This window comes from Colletes latitarsis, chromosome 2, assembly GCF_051014445.1.
Source record: "Colletes latitarsis isolate SP2378_abdomen chromosome 2, iyColLati1, whole genome shotgun sequence".
Lineage (NCBI taxonomy): Eukaryota > Metazoa > Arthropoda > Insecta > Hymenoptera > Colletidae > Colletes > Colletes latitarsis.
The window spans coordinates 30088522-30107774 of NC_135135.1; the positions used below are offsets into that span (position 1 = coordinate 30088522).

Genomic DNA, 19253 nt, shown 5'->3' on the forward strand with positions numbered 1-19253 from the left:
TGATTATACGTAGTAGGAGGATTCCTGTTGAGAGAACTACATATACAGAGAAAATGATTATTTAACGAGATTAGGATAAAAGTGAAAGGAAGGGATCGTGTACGGATCGAACGTTGCTACTGTTGTTCGTTCGTGTTAAGTTATCGTATACGTGTATTTAATTGACGCGTCTGTAAAATAAAAATCTAAATAGTTTTAAAATTCGTATTGAGAGACGAAAATGAAGATCTTGGCTACCGCGCTTCCGGCGAAGATCGTGTTGTGGTAGACTTCCATGGTCAGATCGAGTTCGATTTCTTGCGGGCCTTGTATGCTTCGTGTCATTACTAAAACAGCTTGCGTCGGCGCCGGCCTTCTCAAAGCGAAACACGATTCGGTCGCGCGTTGCACGCCGGGCGGGGCACGTGCTTCCACGAACGCCATGCTGAATTGCATCGCAGAATTCGATAAATGGTACCCTTTCATCTTAAATAATTCCTCCGGCTTGTTGACCGATATCGGCAACATGCTCACGAGAGTAATGAAATTGTAGGAATAATGGGCCGGCGATCTCATGCAGGCTGCGTTGTTTATCTGACAAGGCCACGTTCGCACGCAACGGCTGAAATTATTTAGACAAAATGTCGAGATCTCGTCACCCATTGAAATCGTGTTTTCGACAAAAGTTTCATGGCTTGATTAAACGATAACACGCTTACTTTTTCCTTTCATGGTCCCGGTGATATCCCGAAGGGCAATTTATTCTGTTGCAGCGAAAGCTGCCTCTGGTGTTGTGGCAAATTTCCTCGGTCCCTCTACAGACGGTCCCCGTGCTGCATTCGTCGATATCTTGAAAATAAATTACGAGGGTCGTGTGTGTGTATCGTGAGATTTCGAGTACACGAGTATAATTTATCATTGAACCGGCGCGGCGGCCCAGATCTTTCCAACTAGGTCAAGTACAGATTATACTGCATAATTGCAAGACAATGGAGGAAGAATAATAGCGCGTAATAAACCGTTTAAACGGTGCGCAGTTTCGCATATTAATGCTCTACTCGCTTACGTCTCTTGATATAATAAATATATATTCGAACGCGTCTAAACGTTAGATCAGATCAAGATCTGACTATGTGGTATCTGTACAAATATATTTTGTCGATGAGTTTAAGCCGCAGAAAAATATACCTTCGCAAGTACGGCCGTCGAGACCGAGTCTGTAACCGTCCGGGCATTTACAACCATAACTTCCCGGCGTGTTCTCGCAAATTCCTACGCAGAGATTATTGCTTTTGAATTCCGTGCACTCGTCAACGTCCGTACAAGAACGATTGTCCGCGTTTAGTCTAAATCCAGGTTTACAGCTACATCTGTAACTACCCCAAACATTTATGCACGCGTGTTGGCATAAACCAGGGGTCCGCAGACACTCGTCGACGTCCTGAAATTTTTTAAATATTAGCTAAACATTTTCGGAATATCTAAATCCGAAATTTACAACAACGTGTAGAAAATTGATATATTCTTTAAAGAGTAATTGTTTCGTTTACGACTCACTTGGCAAGCACCATTGTAACCAGCAACATTTTCGAAGCCACTCTCGCAGGTGCATCGATAAGAGCCAACGGTGTTCTCGCATTGGCTATTCGGTCCGCATATATTACTATAAACACTGCACTCGTCGATGTCCACGCAGTCCTTGTTCGGTCCGTTTACGTGTCCAGCCGGGCACACGCAAACGTATCCACCCAATCTGTTCTCGCAAGTTTCATCTGGAGCACATTCGTGGCTACCATCTTTGCACTCGTCCTTGTCCACGCAATATTGCCCCGACAACGGGTCCAATGTGTATCCGTTGCTGCATATCACTCGCGATGCACACCTAACAATTATTTTAACCGTTAGTCGACAATATTTTATACTAGGAGAAACGAATCGTCGTTTTAAACCATGATCAAATACACATGGAATTTGTAGCAGAGTTTGTTTGCGACACGTACTTGTAAGATCCCACCGTATTGACGCAACGCAGCATTGCTCTGCCGCAAGGATTTGGATTTTCTTGGCACTCGTCTATATCGAAACATGTGTTTCCAGAACCGAGCTCGAACCCGACGGGGCAAGTGTGCGGCCATTGGGGCTTCAAGGAAGAAACGACGGTCGAATAATTATTCGTCGTCGTCGTCATCGCTGTGGTTGTCTTGGCTGTGATTGTCTTGGCTGTGGTTGCAACCGCTGTTCGTGGCTGTGGGACCGGTATACGCGGATTACGATCGCACCGGTAAGAACCGAGAGTGTTTCTGCAATGATAACCCTCCCCGCAATCGTGAGTACCGAGGCTACATTCGTCGTCGTCCTCGCAGATCTCGGTGGCTGCGTTCAAAGTGTATCCTGTACCGCACGGTAAAAATCGCGTACAGGTGTAACTTCCTATGGTATTGTCGCACCTTTGCGTTGGCAAACAACTGTCTTCCTGCAACAAAATAATTTCTTTCTAAACACATTGAAACTCAGTTGCATAGTTGGTAAATTGAAATCTATCCGATTCTGGGACCCAGCAGCCACCAGGAAAATATATTAAAAATTATTTACGCGTTTACCTGTATTTGACATTCGTTTATGTCCACGCAAGCTTGGGTCAGATTGTCGCGTCTGTAGCCGATCTTACAATTGCAACTGTAGCTCCCTATCGTGTTTACGCATTGTTCGTTGCTGGTGCACACGTCTTCTATTTCGCGACACTCGTCGATGTCGACGCAGCCGCGATTCCTCACGAATTTAGTACCCTCGGCGCACTTTTGGTTCGCCGATACTGGCAACGCGACCGTGGCCGGTTTCCTGGTGATCGGCACCGGAGGCTTGGCGCAACTGTAACCGCCCGGCTGATTGTAACAAACCTCGTCCTCGCAGACGTCCAAACCCTCCGCGCACTCGTCTACGTCTATTAATTAAATATCAATTTCTAATTAGTTGCAACGTACACTTGATTCGGTGTTTCGCTATTAAACCTATCGATTACGCTATTATTTTTCTTTACTTTCATCTTGATTATATTAGAAATTAATATTAAAATTATATCCAACACCTTATTTACACAAGTACGATGCACACGACGTAACAAAGCATATTACAGCAGTACAAAACAAATTTACATGCACATAAACAGCTAACGCTAAAGCTAAACGATATGCAATCTAATAATATCTAATATACTACACTATACTATACTATACTGTTACGTGTTTTGTTAAAAGTATTTACGACTATCGTCCTGAAAAGAAATGTTACAAAACTGTAAAAATTAAAACTTGCTTTTAAAAGACCAGTAAAGAATATTTTTTCCTACTATTTCTCTTGGAATTAGAATGGAAAATATAAAGAAACGATCTTCCGTGAAATTTGTCAAGTTGTACCTGTGCATTTTCTTAATCGAGGGTGGTATCTGTAACCGGAAGGGCAGGCTGGTCTCTGACGCTGACGTCCAAACGTCGCTGGCCTTTCGCACCTAAATAGATCAACGTCATACTACAATATAGTAACATACACCTAGAAGCATTCCGATACGGTGTCGATATTATTGAACGTAATCGTAATAGAAATGGGAAAAATATTAATATCCGACTCCGAACGATCAAATTAACATAATATACCTGTATGTTCCAGGTAGATTGATGCATTTCTCGAAGGATTTCGAGTCACACTTGTATTGCCCGGTGCTACATTCGTCGATATCTTTGCATCGTCTACTAACCAGAGAATATTCGTACCCCGTCTGGCATAACGGTAACCTCGTAAGGCATTCGAAAGTGCCGTTTTTATTCACGCAATACTGATGCAATTCTAATCGACAGTTGTGCATGTTTTCCGAGCACTCGTCGACGTCGACGCAAACCCCGCTAAACGAACGCTTAAAACCCAAGCTGCAAGGGGGTATCGATTCGCAAAAGAAAGAACCATTTGTGTTGACGCATCTGTGTGTACCCTGGGTACAATCGTGCCTGCCCAAAAGACACTCGTCGACGTCTTGGCAGCCTTTCGTCGCTGTGCTAAAATACCAACCGGTGGTACAAAGTGGCGAACATTCGTAGCCGCCCGGTATATTCCGACATTGTTCGTAATCCCGGCAACCCGGTCCTGAGACGCACTCGTCGACGTCCGTGCATTCCTCGGTATCCAATGATCTCGCGTAACCACGTTTACAGGGCTCCAGAGACGAAAAACGGCCGACATTCTAGAAAATTCATTTCATTTAAAACGTTTCGATTCTAGTAGTTGGTTTTGCCGGAAACTACGCCGCTTTTTCTTACAATATTTCATCTATTTAATTTATTTACGGAGGAGAATGGAATATTTTTATTTTAAAAAGTTTATTATTTTCATTACTTTTCATACGTGTGTGTGTGTGTGTGTGTATATACCTGTATTTTATTATTCCTTACAGGATGGAAAGGTTTCTTTGCCAGAGTTGTGGTTGTAGTTGTGGTAGTAGTTGTAGTTGTCGTCAAGGACTCGCAAGAGTAAGAACCATGCGTATTAACGCAATAATGAGTCGACGAATTGCAAGAATGTAATCCAAGTAAACATTCGTTTATATCCTTGCAAGACTCGTCGATACTGCTAAAGTAATCGCTATTATTATGTGGCTGAAAACCAGGAGGGCACGCTGGAGAGCATCTGTATCCTCCCTCAAAATTTACACACTCTTCACCGATGCCACAATTCGATAAACCGTTGCTACACTCGTCGATATCTATAAAATTAACAATTTTAGAATCATGAATGATATCTTTTAATTAGTATGCAAGTTCGGTGTACGATCGTATAATATTAATTTCTTCGTTCATTTTTCTTTTTTTTTTTCGTTTTTTTTTCGTTTTTTTTTCTTTTTTTTTTCTTTTCTTTTTTTTTACCGATACAGTCCCGGTTTAGTTGATCGAAAATGAACCCTGACTCGCAAATCAGCGTCGCGTTACGAACTTGAGAAACCGGCGTCGAAGGGATTGTAATTTGAGGTTTGTATCCTCTATCGTACGAGAAATCATGATTAGTTTTGCTCTTCTCATCCAAACTGGAGTTCTCTTCGTATAATAATTCGCATCTAATTAATTGAATATACAATGAAAATCGGTATCACTGAACATATCAAATTGCAGGGTTAGTTGTAAAAATCTTTTTAAACGTACCTGTAACTACCGATTTCATTCGTACATTGTTCGTCCACGTCGCAAGAGTGCAATTGCTCTTTACATTCGTCAACGTCGGTGCAGGATTCCGTGGGATTGTTCGTAGACTTGTATCCCGCGGGACAAATTGACAATTCTGTCGTTTGGTTGACCAAAGAGCGAATCAAAGATTTATTCAAGGACCCCGTGCATTCGTAACTCCCTATTGTATTTTTACACGTGGTATTCGATCCCAAACAAGGATTTCCGATGCACTCGTCCACGTCTAAAAATAGAGAAAATTATACGGCGACTCTGCGATAACGAAACGTCCGAAGAATTCGGACTCGCAATTTTCTACAAAAATAATTTCTACTCGAACAAGTCGATTCGCGTCGGCGGTGACATTTCGAAGCTTTCGAATAAACTTTTACCGCGTTATAATACGAAAACGTACCAAGGGTATAAAAATGTCTACTCACATGCAGAGAACGATAGATAACATAGAGCGCATGCTGGATCAACGCAGGCATTTACGATAAATTTCCGATCGGTTTCGGCTTTCGACCGAAGGTATGAAATTAATGGTTTTCGGTTTTCGGTTATGAAAATATTCATGCACATACACCTACAGGGAAAAGTTAATATCAGAAAAAGATAAGTACTTATTATTGACGCGTTAGATGGTTATTGGATAATTTATAGTGTAAAAACGAAAGAAGAATATTTACCGGTGCAATTGCCGAAATTGATATTATACGTGAATCCTTTTTTGCATTTTATATCGCATTCGTAAGCGCCCTCGATATTCCGACATTCTTCTGTGCCCTCGAGGCAACTATGAATACCTTCTTCGCATTCGTTCACATCTAGCAATGATAAAAACAAGGAAAACGCAAGTACAAGAATTTTAGTTTAGCAGAAAAAATAATAAAATAAAAGTTGATTATTGGGAAAGGAAGAAAAATAAAATCTCCGAACGGGGCCGTTCTCGGTATTATTTCATTCGCGTGTTATTATTTATGCAATAGATACCTTTGCATTGCTGGGATAATTTATCAAACTTAAATCCTGCTGGACAGGATTTTATTCCTTTCATTTCGAGGCAACTGAAGCTACCTTGTGTATTGACGCAAAAATTTTTATCACTGGGACACGGTTCTGGTAATAAATTACATTCGTCGATATCTGTAAAGATTATTTTCTCTTAAATTATTAAATTGCGTTACAGGTTATCGCGAAATTAATAGATCTTTCTCTTGTATCGAGCTTTGTGAAAGGTAAATAACGATTTAAACATATATGTATGTAGATATGTATACTTACCTGTGCAGAGGTTTGTTGCAGGTTCCCATTGGTATCCAGGTGGACAATCTTCGTAAGGTATGTTTCTGAGCAGATCTTTCGGTGAGCATACATAAGAGCCTATAGTGTTTTCACATTGACCAGGGCACGATCCTTTTTCTATGCACTCGTTCACGTCTAAGCGGCGGGATACACAATGCCAACAAATGCCACAATGCAAGATTACGTGGACGCAACAACAGATGTTTCGTTTCGTTTCGTTAAGCGAATAAAGAATAGAAAGAAAGAAAAAATAAGCTTAAAAAGTTGCGATGAAAACAGCACTTTCGACGTGTAAACGTCGATTGTACGAAAATTTGTATTTTTACATATATATGCGATTGTTAACGTGCACTAATACTTTCCGATCAGTATACAAACCCTTCTTCATCGATATTCGGAAACAGACGTATACATAGACGTAACGTATCTAGCAAAATGATTTTACGTAACGTGGATCACCGATTTCATTACTTGTTGTTACTCTCTGTGCGCGCGAAATTTTAGCCAAGTCGGTGATCCATATTATCCAGTCTTGTTGTAAATCTGATTTAATAACACTTACCGTCGCAAACCTGATTCGTAGCGTTATACCGATAACCATTCGGACAAAGTGGATCGGTGTTTTCGCCCGGTCGAGTGCTCTTCGTTTTCGATGGTTTACGAATGCAAGAACGTTTGTCGTTCGCCAAGACATAATCGGGATCGCAGCTACACGTAACCGCGACTCCGTTATCCGTGCAACGCTGCTCGCACGGGTTGCTCGTTTTACACCTAAATCATAAATCGTTGAATATTTTTAAAAATATATTTAAACATATTGTAAATTAACTAAACTATGAAATATTAATAATTTTATTATACCTGTCGGTCGGTAGATCTTCTCTACAAGTTTTTCCATCTTCCAGCAGAGTGAAACCTTGCCGACATTTACAATAATAAGATCCTGGTGTGGGAACGCAGATGTCGGAGCACAATAAATGTTTCATGAGTTGGCAGATGTCATCTATAGCTGTAAGTTAATATTTGAAAATTCCAGTAGTCGAATCGCGAAGGAAATTGAAATATTACGGTATCGAGATGGATAATTTTACATACGAGGCGTAGGAATTGAGAATTCGGACGATGCTTGCGTCGTGTCCGTCGAAGAAGAAGAAGAAGAAGATGGCGACCAAGTTTCGGTACTTTCGCTCGGCAAAGTTGCGTTCGTAGAATCGGAAGTTGACGTTGTCGTGGTGCTCGGTGACGCTTCGTAACAACACTGCAGAAATGCAGGATCCCAGGGGATTCCGAAGGTAAACTTTTTAAAAGCGCACTCTTGGCCCATGGATCCAGTCAAGATACCTAAAATTCAATCATCGCGTTGGGATTTTCCGTTAAAATCTATACGTTTTGTAGGAATAGTGAGCAGGTCGATTATAAGGCTTCCTAATAATAATCGATCGAGGAATGTATCGCAATATACAATAATATTTTAACGAATGATTTTACCCAATTTACAGCCTTCGCAACAGTCGCGATGATAATCGCCTGGTCCCAGGCGTCTGGTTTTAGTGCCGGTAACACATGCTAAACCAGCACGTGCATCCGATTTCCCTTTCTCGCATTGTCGTTCGTGATACGCTCTCACGCAGCAAATGTCTACGGCTTCCAAGCAAAGACCTTGCTCCACCGTCGGTACCCCGGACACCGGTCCCGTGAATTTTTCACATCCGAGTCCTTCCATCGCCCACGACGTCCCAAGACCGCAACATTTCTCAAACTGTGCTTCCATTCTCGCCTCGACCATCGCTGACCCTTACAAAGAAAACCGTCGACGGAACAATTACTCGCTTCTCGCGAATAACCGGTGATGTGATTCGCGATACTTTTATCAACATGTTTTATGCAATCGATGTCTCACAGTTATTTACATCTAAACAGAAATCGAAAGATAGTGCTCGAAATCGAAAGATAGTGTTAATATCCAACGAGATTACATTGAAAATAGTTATCTCTTATTTGCGTAACATTTTGCTTTCTTTACTCCTGACAGAATTTAAGCCGCGAATTGTGGAATCCTTCCTGTTGCAGCGAATGCAACGATAACGAGGAAAGTCTTAGATAGGCACGATTTAACAATTTCCAAGGCTGTGAAATCACAACGACCAATTATTCCAACTGTTACCATAGGCCAACAGTTTCATTTCTCTCTGCAGTTTAATCTTTCTATCAATCTAGACTTTTGTTATCAAAACAAAGTGGCACAAGCTCTGTTTGCATAACAGAATGGTCGAATAGTACAAGGTTTAGGTAGTAGGATGTTGAGATAATTAGCGTTGATAATCTAATCAGAAATGTTTTTAGTTCGGAGATTTAAGATATCCATACAATGGGATGCAAAAAATAAGAGCTTTCCAAATAAAAGGATGATTTGCGTGCACGTACAGGGTGTTTGGCCACCTCTGGGAACAATTTTAATGGAAGATTCTACAGGCAAAAATAACACGAAAATAATCTCGATTGAGGAGGTTTCGTTAAAAAGTTATTAACAGAATTAAATAAAAAAATTTCTAATCATTCTGAAAAAATTATTTTTTCCGAATGCACGTACTCCTACGTAATTTGGAGAAAAAGAAATTCTTCTTTCTACAAGTTTTTAACGAAACCTCGATCAAAAAATTAGTATCCTTGACTTTCGTCGTATTTTAACCTCTAGAATCTCCCATTAAAATTTTTTCCCAGGGCTGGCCGAGCACCCTATAGCACCGTATATGTATGTATAATGCGATCCATAGTACACAAAGAATCTTCGATATAGGCGATTTAATTCTATCGTATCGTTAATCGTATCAATTAAATTTGTCTACGTAAGATATTAAAGGAACGACTGTGCTGTGATTCTGAAAATTCAATGGATCGTAACTCATCGGACGATATCGTGTCTTTTTCTTTTCCTAATAATATTACAACTAATTGGATCAAATATTTTTCATCGTTGTTGCTTCGTTAGATAAATGTTAATGTTCGATTTGAAAAACATATATACTTGTAAAACCATCTGTTGTTATCTTAACGATGTGCAGTTCAAGATCTCGCTTAGAAATAAGACTGCTTTATCTTTAGTTGGGAACGACTAAATAGCATAATATTTTAAACGTAATTGTTGCATTCGTGGAACGTTGTGTCCTATCAGGTACTTTGTACTATTTACAAATACATACCGTTATCTAAAAATTGCATTAAACTAAAAATCAAGTGTTTGAATAGAGTCTCTATAAATCAGTAGGGAGTATACACGTTGACAAGTTAAAAGGAAACTCGTGATTTGTGCAACGATAAGAATGAAACGAGTACGCGTGCGTAGTTATGTCACTGGAAAACTCTACTATAACGGTTTTCCTTTATTATCAACGCTAATTTAATAGAACGTAAGCTAAGCTATGACTAAACTTTCAATTTACTAAATAACGATTTTTAATTTTATCTTAAATTTAATACGATAGAGTTTGTCGGATTTTTTTATTTCTCCGTAACATTGGTTTTCTTCAATAGCGAATCACACAAAGTGTTATTTTCTCGACAACTACGATAAGCTCCCTGGAACCTTTTACGTGATATATGGTGAACCGCTGTCAAAGAGAGACACACCCCCCTCCTCCCATTTTGAAAAAAGAAATGGCACGTAAAATGTGTAGCTTCGATGCAACATCCGAAAATCTTGGTCCTCTTTAGCGAACGAAACAAAATAATTTCAATTTAAAGTGTAATTTTCGTACTATCCGTAGTGATACTCATGTTAATTTTTTATTTATTCCCAAACGTAACGTTGCGCTTATGCTTAAATGCTTTACATATCGAAGAGACACAATACCTCGTTTCGAAGGGAAGAATTGGTCCAAGTGGATGGCTAGGAGCAGGAAGAAGCACCCGCGTGGACGAACGAATCGGGCCATCGTCAGAATGATCGTAAAACGTCACACTGGTTTCCCGTGATTTTCGTGGCGATTCGTACGCTTCCCGAAGATAGGAAACGCAACTTTGAACAGTCCTTGTTTTGTCGACTGCGCGCCGCCCGAGCGCTCAGCGTGCATTGAAACGTTCAGTTTCCCGGTACCGCTCTTTTCTTCTCTCCACCTTTCTATGCGCATCTCATTTCCCTTGAATCCTCCACTTCCACCCCCACCCGCGCGCACTTTAAATGCGCGCGCACACCGATCACCAGCGATGGCACCGATCCGAAATCCGTCCAATTTCAGAACCAGCGGTTCAAACTGTTACACACTGGACGAAATTTCATTTACTTACTTGGCTTTACGCTTCCCGCTATTAACGCCCGTAACGTCCCCATAGAAATTTCATCCGCTGTTCTATCGGTTCTGAATTAAAACGGAAACAATTGAAACTGTAAAGCGACCTCGTTTCTTTTAAACAGAATAGCGGAAAATTTTTCTTATTTAAACACAACTGAACTTAATTTACTTACTTAGTTTAAATATTAAAACTACTCTGCTGTCGAAGACCTACCCAAGACCTTGAACATTTCTAAGCGTCTAATCGCGTTCGAGTCTTCGTGGCCTTAGAAACTTTGAAGAATTTTCAAGCCAACGGACTAAGGGCTCTATCGGCCGAACACTCGTCGTCGTCGTCGTTTCGCTTCTGTGAAAGAGCTCTTATTCTCGAGTGGACACCAGGCATTAGTTCCGTCGCTGCTAGAGACCGTGTCTCTTTCTCTTTAAAAACGCAGTCCGTTCTAGGAGTTTCGAGAGCATCCACATCATAGGACTGCTGGACTTCCGCGGCATATGCTACCCGCTCGCGCTCTTACGACCACAAAGATCCTTTTTTGTCGGCGTTCCGTGGACAGTAGACGCCTTGTTTATCTTGCGAATTTCCGTAATTCCAACGATGCCATTTTATTTATTTATTACCGCTCTAAGCAACCATCGTCTCGCAATTACTTATTAACCCCTTGCCTTACAATTACGCAAGTTCGAGTCTTTTGGCCACCGAATGGGAACAATTTTAATGGGCTGATTCTACGAGTGAAAATAAGACGAAAATCAAGAATAACAGTTTGTCGATCGAAAAAATCGCTTCGTTAAAAAGTTATTAACGTTTACAGCTACAGCTACTTACGTGCATGCGATAATGGTTCTCACTCAGCATGAGAAACTCTACTTGTCAGTCACGTGTCTGTCGACAGCCTTACACTACTTTCACCACTATAGCGCGTAAGCAGCAGCGGAACTTTAAACGTTAATAACTTTTTAACCGAGCCTCGATCGACAAATCGATATTCTTAATTTTCGTTCTCCCATTCGGTGGCCAAACACCCTGTCTATTAAAATTAACACCAAGTATTCTCTAAAACTATACTTTACACTTACGATTCCTTGTACGAGCAAATTTAAACGAAATGAAATGTTATCCGTTTGAAAAATTACATTAAATCGTACGTCAAGAGGTGAAGTACGAAACTATGTACGCGCATTCTACCGATCACCTGTTTCAAGATCGAAACGTCGGTAACGTAGACCCTTTTTCTAAGGGGCAATACGATTATTATCGAGAGAAAAAATGGGAAACGATCGTCGAGCAAATTCGATCGGAGGAAAGGTTTCGGACAAGTTGAAGCAACCGGTCGACCGAGAACCGTCGTCGGTTGGTTAACAGGGTTGCGATGACCGTGACACGCGCAACACCCGAGTCACAGTGTCTTGTGTTGTGAAAAAGTCGAATATTTCGCCATCCACGTCGGCCGTCTGCACGCTTACGCATCCTCGTCGAACCTGAAACGTCTTTTTTTGCGTCCTCCTCGGATGCCAGCATGTGTACGGGGTCTGCTTGTATCGTAGGAGGGAACCGACAAGTTCAGACGTAACGATGATATAATAACGAGGAAGGTAACGAGTTTCTTTACATATCTTATTCTTAGACAGATTCACTCTGGACATTGCGAGCCGATTTTCTTCGAAAACGAATAAACGGTCATTTATTTCACGACATCGCCATCCTTCTCTAAACTAAATTTATACTCTATGTATAACCAATATTTAATGCAGATTAGATTCCGTACGACGGAGAACATAGAATATCCCAATATCTACGATTTTCTTTTTATACATACAAGATTTATACATTAAAAGACACCAAATATACATTATTTAATATTCGTGTAACCGTTAACGAAAATTTTCGACTTTTCTTGTATATTCTTTTATTTAAGTGATCGACAAAGTGATTTAAACTTTTTGCAAAATAGCTGGGAACCCTCGTAACGAACAATCGGTCAAAGTATAATAGTTTCATCGTACGAAATAAGTTATTAAAGCTAACATGGTAAATTATACATTTCAACGGAGTACCATTCCATGTCTTCATAGACGTCTTTTATATTCGTATATAAAAACTATCGTTAATCGTAAAATCTTGTACATATAACCTTATATCGTTTCGACATAATCGTGTGAAAGAAATAATTTATTAATATTTACTTTTGAATCAATAATTTAATAGATAATAAAATACTATTCTATATATACAATTGAATTGAATAATAGTAAGTAGAACCTACTGTAGAAAGTTACTATAAGCACTGACGCTACAATTATTACTTATCGTAAAATATAATTCCTTGGGTTTTCATATACTTTTTTTTTTCGTTTTCGTTTTTTTCTTTTTTACGAAATAACTACTGGGAAAACATTAAAACGAAAGTCGACTCTTCTTACCAAAACGTACATATTTCGATACAATTAAATTTGATATTTTTCTAATAAACAGTAACTTAAATAATTGGTAAATCTAACTAAAAATTATATTTCTATAAAATGAAAATAAACGTCGATTATCCAAACAAGGATAAATGATGATGCTAATGCTAATATTTAAAACATGAACTGGAGCTATTTTATTACCTATTTAATTTTCGAAAAATGTAAGGATCAGTTGAATAAGTACTAAAAAAATGAAACTATACAATATCTAGCGTTTCCTAATTCCTATTTTCTAAGCAAAAGAAATTTAATCGATAAACATATTCAATCTGAAAGGTGTGCAGAAAACATAATAGCTTCTAAAGATCTTTCAACTTTTGTTTTACTTACTACATCAATTTCTTTCGTACAAATATTTATTTTACTTGTACGTAGATATTAACTGATGAAATCTTTTCAACTATACCTGCTACATAAAAAATTACTATACTTGATAAAACTAAATGTACAATTTAACGATCATATGACAACACTACTTGGCTCGCAAAGCGAAAAACTCTTTGAATAAATAATACATTTTATGAAAATTTATTGTTCTCTGTTTCAAGACTTTTCTTTTTTTTTTCTCACTGAAATTGGTTCGGATAATCGTCGTTTTGTTTCGTTTCACATTCCTGATTTACTTTACATCACTAAAACACTAAAAATTCTTGTTGCACAAATCTTGTACATCTTATAAATATTATGAACAATAAAATCTTAAATATTAAAATCTTATATTTACCACTTATATTCGTTATATTTTATGATCGTTTCTTCGTTTAATTTTATTCCTTGGTCATATTAATTTCTCATTTCTTTTTTCTTTTGTAAATCTTTTGTAGTGTTGCCAAAAAATTTAATGATAAATGAAGCATCATATTTTTGTCAAACACATAGAAATCGTTAATTCTTTTGTACAAACAACAGTGCACGTCGAAACCTCGAGACTCGGTTTTCTTTCAAAGGACAATTCGAGGATCACGATTAGGTTCATGTCAAAAGAAAGACAGTGTCTCCAGAAAGCAATCTTTATCGACAAGTAGGGAGTTATACAACAAATTATAGGAAAGTAATTCGTGCGAGGACAATACGAAAAAAATCGATACAACAATTTTCAATTAATTCCAAGTAACGTTGTAGAAAAAAAAAAAAAAAAATGTAAATATATATATATATATATATCGGAGTAAAATGTTTGATCGATCCTTGTATTAAAATGTCTCAAGTTCGCGTATTTATATGTATTTATGAGTAGTTTCAAATATAAAAACTCATTCCTATATCAAACTGACAACTTTGTTTCGTTCGTTTGCTGTATGATCGCATAACGAATACGTCGATCGATTTGAAAAATGTTATGCGCTTGTTCCGTGTCTGTCTTATTCTCATTCATTCATCCCGGGACACAGGTATCCTTTGTGCGACCATGTGCCAACTCGACGCCATGATGAATACATTGCTTTAACGCGTTATCATCGTTTAACGCTGATTATTTAAAGACAGTAGTTGTTTAATTTATTGACAGGACAATACGTCGTAGAAAAGCGTACCTTGTCGCTTTCTAGGAGGAATCAAATAATTGCTTACTTTGCTAATGTTAAACATTCAGTAGAAAAATAGGAATCTTATTCTAAGAGATTTTTTTCTTTAATATCATAATAATTTCATGTTAATCGAAAGATCGTCTCTTGATTCGCAACTGCTTTACCAAAGACCTAATAATTAAATCAGATATAATGGCGTATCTATTTTGAGCGGCGTAATTATTTGATTTTTCCTAGACTTGAGAGGAAACGCTGATCAAACACCATTTAATAGAACCGTTTATTCGCACCAAAGTCTAAAAATCAATCGCAATGTGTTCTTCGTTCTTTTAGTTTCTTTGTTGGCACACCGCGGGAGATATAACACAGGGTTGTGATTACTCCTGATTCTAACTTCACCTTTCGATTGTAACAGTAATTTGAAAAGGTGCCCTTAGAATTAGAAGCGCGTGTCGAACTATGCGTGAAATACGCTTGCGATATAGTTTTATTTTTATCGCGACAGTGACAAGTTTTATTATGTAAAGTCTGGAAGAATAGAACGAGGTGAATTTCGTAAACTGATAGCCGACGTGACAAATTTCAATGTTCAATGTTCAATGTTCAATGTTCAATTTTCAATTTTCGTTCAAGCAACATGTCGAGAATGTTTTACTGGAAACCCAAGTTTTCGAATCGCTATAAATAAACACGGTCAATCAATCACCGATTATTAACATGCACCAAATTTCAATTGTACGTATTTTACTACACTGGCGTACAATGTTCAAGTTAAAAAGAATACATGCAAATACGCAATCGATAGCGTTGAACGTGATACATAGAATGCTACGATATCATTAATTTTTCTAACGTTAAAACATCGTTATAGCGGGAATAAGTATCTAATGAAAAACGGTGGATTTATCAAAACCTTTGTACAGTTGTCGAAACAGCAAATTTGCGACGTCACAGCGTGTCAGCAACAAAAACGTAATAAAAAAAAACAAACAAAAGTACTAAAAATAAAATCACCAATTGTATTTAGGTGTTATACTTTCGTATAGATATCACTCGTCTGTATAAATACACTGTTACATTAATACAATTATAATTCTTAGCGATATGTTGTCGGTTGTTCGTTAAAAATATCCAAACTTATTAAGAGCATACAAAATTCAGTTATTATTATTTTTACATTTCGGTAGTATTAAACAGACCGTGACTGCAGTTGTTCAAGGCTGTAATCTATCAATAAAATATAACAGATCTCTCAATTACAAAAATCAAATGCTGTAAATCTCGACATATAACTAACTATGGTATTGTCACTCTAAAAAATATCTAAAACACCTCGTTCTGGAAGAAATGTGATGGAATAGATTTTTATGATTAAACAAGACGAAAAAAACACCTGTCCTTTATCTCGTCATATTTTATAATTTCTTTTCTTCTTAATATACTCATAACATGATCAAGCTCAACAGGTGTTTCTCATCGTATGTCCACTATAATAGAGAATGACTAGGCCATATGAATATAACTAAGGGAATTCGTACTGCATTCTGGCACTATTTTAGAATAAAGTGCAAAGTAAAACCTATCTAACTTAACTCGGACAGCCGTTTCCTTAATTACTTTCAGCACAATCGAATAAATATTTGTATTTTTATACACACGGTTAGTATCCTTTTGCGCCAAAAGAAGCCTGTTAAATTCAGTTTACAGCTTTAATTTCCAAAACTTATCCCGAGGTTTATTCATATGGCTCAATATTTTCAGTCCTGCAAACATCATCTATTTTCAACCAATCTGATGTGTATTTTCAGTGATTCTTTTTCAATGTCTATGTTGTGAAAAATCAACTTTTAATTCTATTCTGGTTCTTCTCCGTCACCATCTGCAATACAAAAATTCATATATATATATATGTATATTAAATACTCGGCGAATGCAAACTAAACCGTCGGAAAGAAATATTTTTACCTTCACGATCCACTTCATCGTCGACTAACAAATCATCCTCTTCGTTTACTCCATCATCCTCGTCATTCACAGCCTCTTCTTCATCTTCGTCTTCATCCACATCATCCTCGACCACAACTATACTATCGTCCCCTTCCTCACCCTCTCCTGCTTCGTCGCCATCGTCCGCACCACCATCTTCCTCTTCGTCCTCTTCTTCTTCCGTGTCACAATCTTCGCCGTCTCCCTCGATACCGTTTTCGACGTCCATGTCCGGTGCCAAATAATACTGAAAACAATAGAATTACGTTACATTAAACATTTATTATGTCGATTTCAACATTTTCTTTTATCGCGGTATAAATAAAAGAATTTTTACCTGCAATGGATTAGGCCACATATCGTCTTTAATTAATTCTGCTATTTCGTCTGAACTAGGATCTCCATGGTCCGTGAACCAATCGAAAAATGATCTGTGCTTCAACGGCCTTTTGCGTCCTTTTAGCGGGGCTTTGGTTTTTGCTCTTTTTGTTAAATCTGCACCTTCTTTCCAACGAATAGATGTACTTTGAGATGCTGGATCTCCTGCGGAGAAGCAGGAGATACATTAAAACTATGATTATTCGATAATAGTCTTAATCTTCACGTAAATATAGCTAATATGAGTACCATCGAAAATTGATTTTCCTTTTAAATAGACAATTTTTACGTTATTCTCGTCGATTTTTCAAATTTCAAATCAATAATATCTGTAGATTTTAATTTCATTTCAAGTGAAATAATTTTAAATGTTATCATTTTTCGATGTCGGCCATATTCGCCAATTTTTCCAATCGTCATTTAGAAATTCATAAAATAGATACATTTAATAAATACGTTTGTTGGGAATATTAAAAAAAAAATATTTTAAGGGACAATGATTAAAACAGTAAATGATACTTACTGTATATTTAATAAAACCATAATTAGGGAGAATATTTGAATTTAGAAATGTGCTCACCAGAAGAACCTAGATGAAATTCCTTAGTAAGAACATCGTTCTCAAAATATGGATTCTCATCAAAGTGAAAATTGATTCTATAACCAGATTTAATATCTTCAAATTCTTCAACTTCTAATTTGTTTAAAAATCGAAGAGCATCTTCTTCATCTTCTTCTAATATTTCTGCTATCTCTTTGTTGTTTACAAACTGTGTATGTAATAAGGAAACTTACATAGGATTTAACACTATTTACAAATAACTTACTCGTGTACTTTGGATTTTAATGTTTTAACATTAGTAATATCAAACACACATTATCGGTACGTACACTGCAAACCAACCGGTAACTCAAAGCACAATAAGAAAAATGTTGGAGTAATTTCTATGAAAAGAAATGTGTCTTACAGCGAGTGACTTGAATATTTAATATCAACGTTGAAAGAAAAAATATACGGTTTGGTCGCACGGAACAGAGTTTTGTCCCAAACAAGTATAACTAACTAGATCCGATAAAAAAAAAAAGAAAAAATTATAAAATTTGACAGAAATATGAGAATAAATTATAGAAAACGGAATAGGAAAACTTTGTACTCTGTTAATTCTGGACAAAAAATTGCTCGTTTGTGCTTTATATGTATTCAGCATAGATGCATCGCTTTGGATCATGACCTAATAACTTATAGTAACATTATATTGTACCAGCATACACATAATAAACGAAGAATTAACTGAAAAGACGATAAAATGCAAGTTAAGGGAGTACGGTTCGACGTGAAATTTTAAACAGAGAAAAAAAAAGTATTATGAAAAGGAAAAAGCATTTGTTATTGGAGCAAGCATGCGAAAGAAAATAAGAACGGATCGTACGTAATAACAAAGTGACGAATTTCATTATGGCTGGAATAATTTTAAAAAACAATTCCCATAAAAATAAATGTGTATCATATTCAGCGTGACCGCATGTAGTTATACCTATTTTCGTACGTATACAAGTAGGCAAGATGGCGACTAGCGCCGGTGGACGCCGGTATTGCCAAGAAACGTCAAAGATACATTAGTAATTATTATCGAGCAGGATGTAATGTCATCGTGTGAAAGGATACTGCAGTGACCCAAAAATTGGGTATCCTCTTGATAATGTCATTCCGTTTCTGGAAGTAGGGCTTACGCAACTTATTATACTTCTTCTCAACCTCGAGAATTTCATCGCTGGCTTTCTCATTGAGGCCATCGATTTGATTCTGACACCCGTCAATCTCCTCGAGTGTCTTTTGTATTTCAATGTCATAATCTCGCGACTCAACGCCTTCGCCGGAACCTGGATCCTCCAATTCTTTGGGCTTTTTACTCGGCGAAGACATCATTCGACCCGCGCTGCTGTCACCACTCCACTACTCTCTGTTTATTTTCAGTACGCAATCACTCCGCGTTCGTCACGCTCGTGTCACTAATTTGCGGCGCGTAAGCTTAACCGTAACCACGAGTCCGACAGCTAAAATAGATGCGCCACTATACCGATTACTAAAAACTTTTCCTACCGGCTATTATCTTATTCTA

General features: G+C 37.8%; 2 protein-coding genes across 3 annotated transcripts; both read right to left on the reverse strand.

The window, feature by feature from the left end:
- Nucleotides 1-119: 119 nt before the first annotated feature.
- LOC143351929 (uncharacterized) lies at nucleotides 120-10548 on the reverse strand. Its single transcript, XM_076784024.1, has 19 exons — nucleotides 10339-10548; nucleotides 7977-8282; nucleotides 7584-7829; nucleotides 7350-7497; nucleotides 7051-7259; nucleotides 6468-6623; nucleotides 6177-6329; nucleotides 5873-6010; nucleotides 5163-5427; nucleotides 4890-5077; nucleotides 4398-4729; nucleotides 3630-4210; nucleotides 3393-3484; nucleotides 2580-2920; nucleotides 1980-2452; nucleotides 1537-1861; nucleotides 1168-1420; nucleotides 699-828; nucleotides 120-601 (listed from the first exon to the last, which is right to left on the reverse strand). Exons 1-19 carry the CDS (start codon nucleotides 10418-10420, stop codon nucleotides 196-198), a joined length of 4824 nt encoding a protein of 1607 aa, XP_076640139.1. The 5' UTR covers nucleotides 10421-10548; the 3' UTR covers nucleotides 120-195.
- A 2485-nt stretch (nucleotides 10549-13033) lies between these two features.
- On the reverse strand, nucleotides 13034-19243 carry Set (NAP domain-containing protein SET). Of its 2 annotated transcripts, none has more exons than XM_076782795.1 (5): nucleotides 18800-19243; nucleotides 17714-17903; nucleotides 17093-17289; nucleotides 16735-17002; nucleotides 13034-16648 (listed from the first exon to the last, which is right to left on the reverse strand). In XM_076782795.1, the coding sequence occupies exons 1-5, from the start codon at nucleotides 19058-19060 to the stop codon at nucleotides 16623-16625; spliced, it is 942 nt and encodes a 313-aa protein (XP_076638910.1). In that variant the 5' UTR covers nucleotides 19061-19243; the 3' UTR covers nucleotides 13034-16622. The 2 variants fall into 2 exon arrangements, with proteins under 2 accessions (XP_076638910.1, XP_076638909.1); XM_076782794.1 differs by having other exon boundaries at nucleotides 17093-17298.
- Nucleotides 19244-19253: the final 10 nt, after the last annotated feature.

Excerpts from the sequence above, each read along its gene's own strand:
- LOC143351929 (XM_076784024.1), bottom strand. The coding sequence starts at position 10,420 with ATGGCCCGATTCGTTCGTCCACGCGGGTGCTTCTTCCTGCTCCTAGCC. Across the intron at positions 8,283-10,338 it reads ATTCTTCCCTTCGAAACGAG|GGTCAGCGATGGTCGAGGCG; the intron begins GTATTGTGTCTC and ends TTTCTTTGTAAG. Across the intron at positions 2,453-2,579 it reads TAAACGAATGTCAAATACAG|GAAGACAGTTGTTTGCCAAC; the intron begins GTAAACGCGTAA and ends ATTTTGTTGCAG.
- Set (XM_076782794.1), bottom strand. The coding sequence starts at position 19,060 with ATGATGTCTTCGCCGAGTAAAAAGCCCAAAGAATTGGAGGATCCAGGT. Across the intron at positions 17,299-17,713 it reads ATTTCATCTAGGTTCTTCTG|GAGATCCAGCATCTCAAAGT; the intron begins GTGAGCACATTT and ends GCTTCTCCGCAG. Across the intron at positions 17,003-17,092 it reads TGTGGCCTAATCCATTGCAG|TATTATTTGGCACCGGACAT; the intron begins GTAAAAATTCTT and ends TATTGTTTTCAG.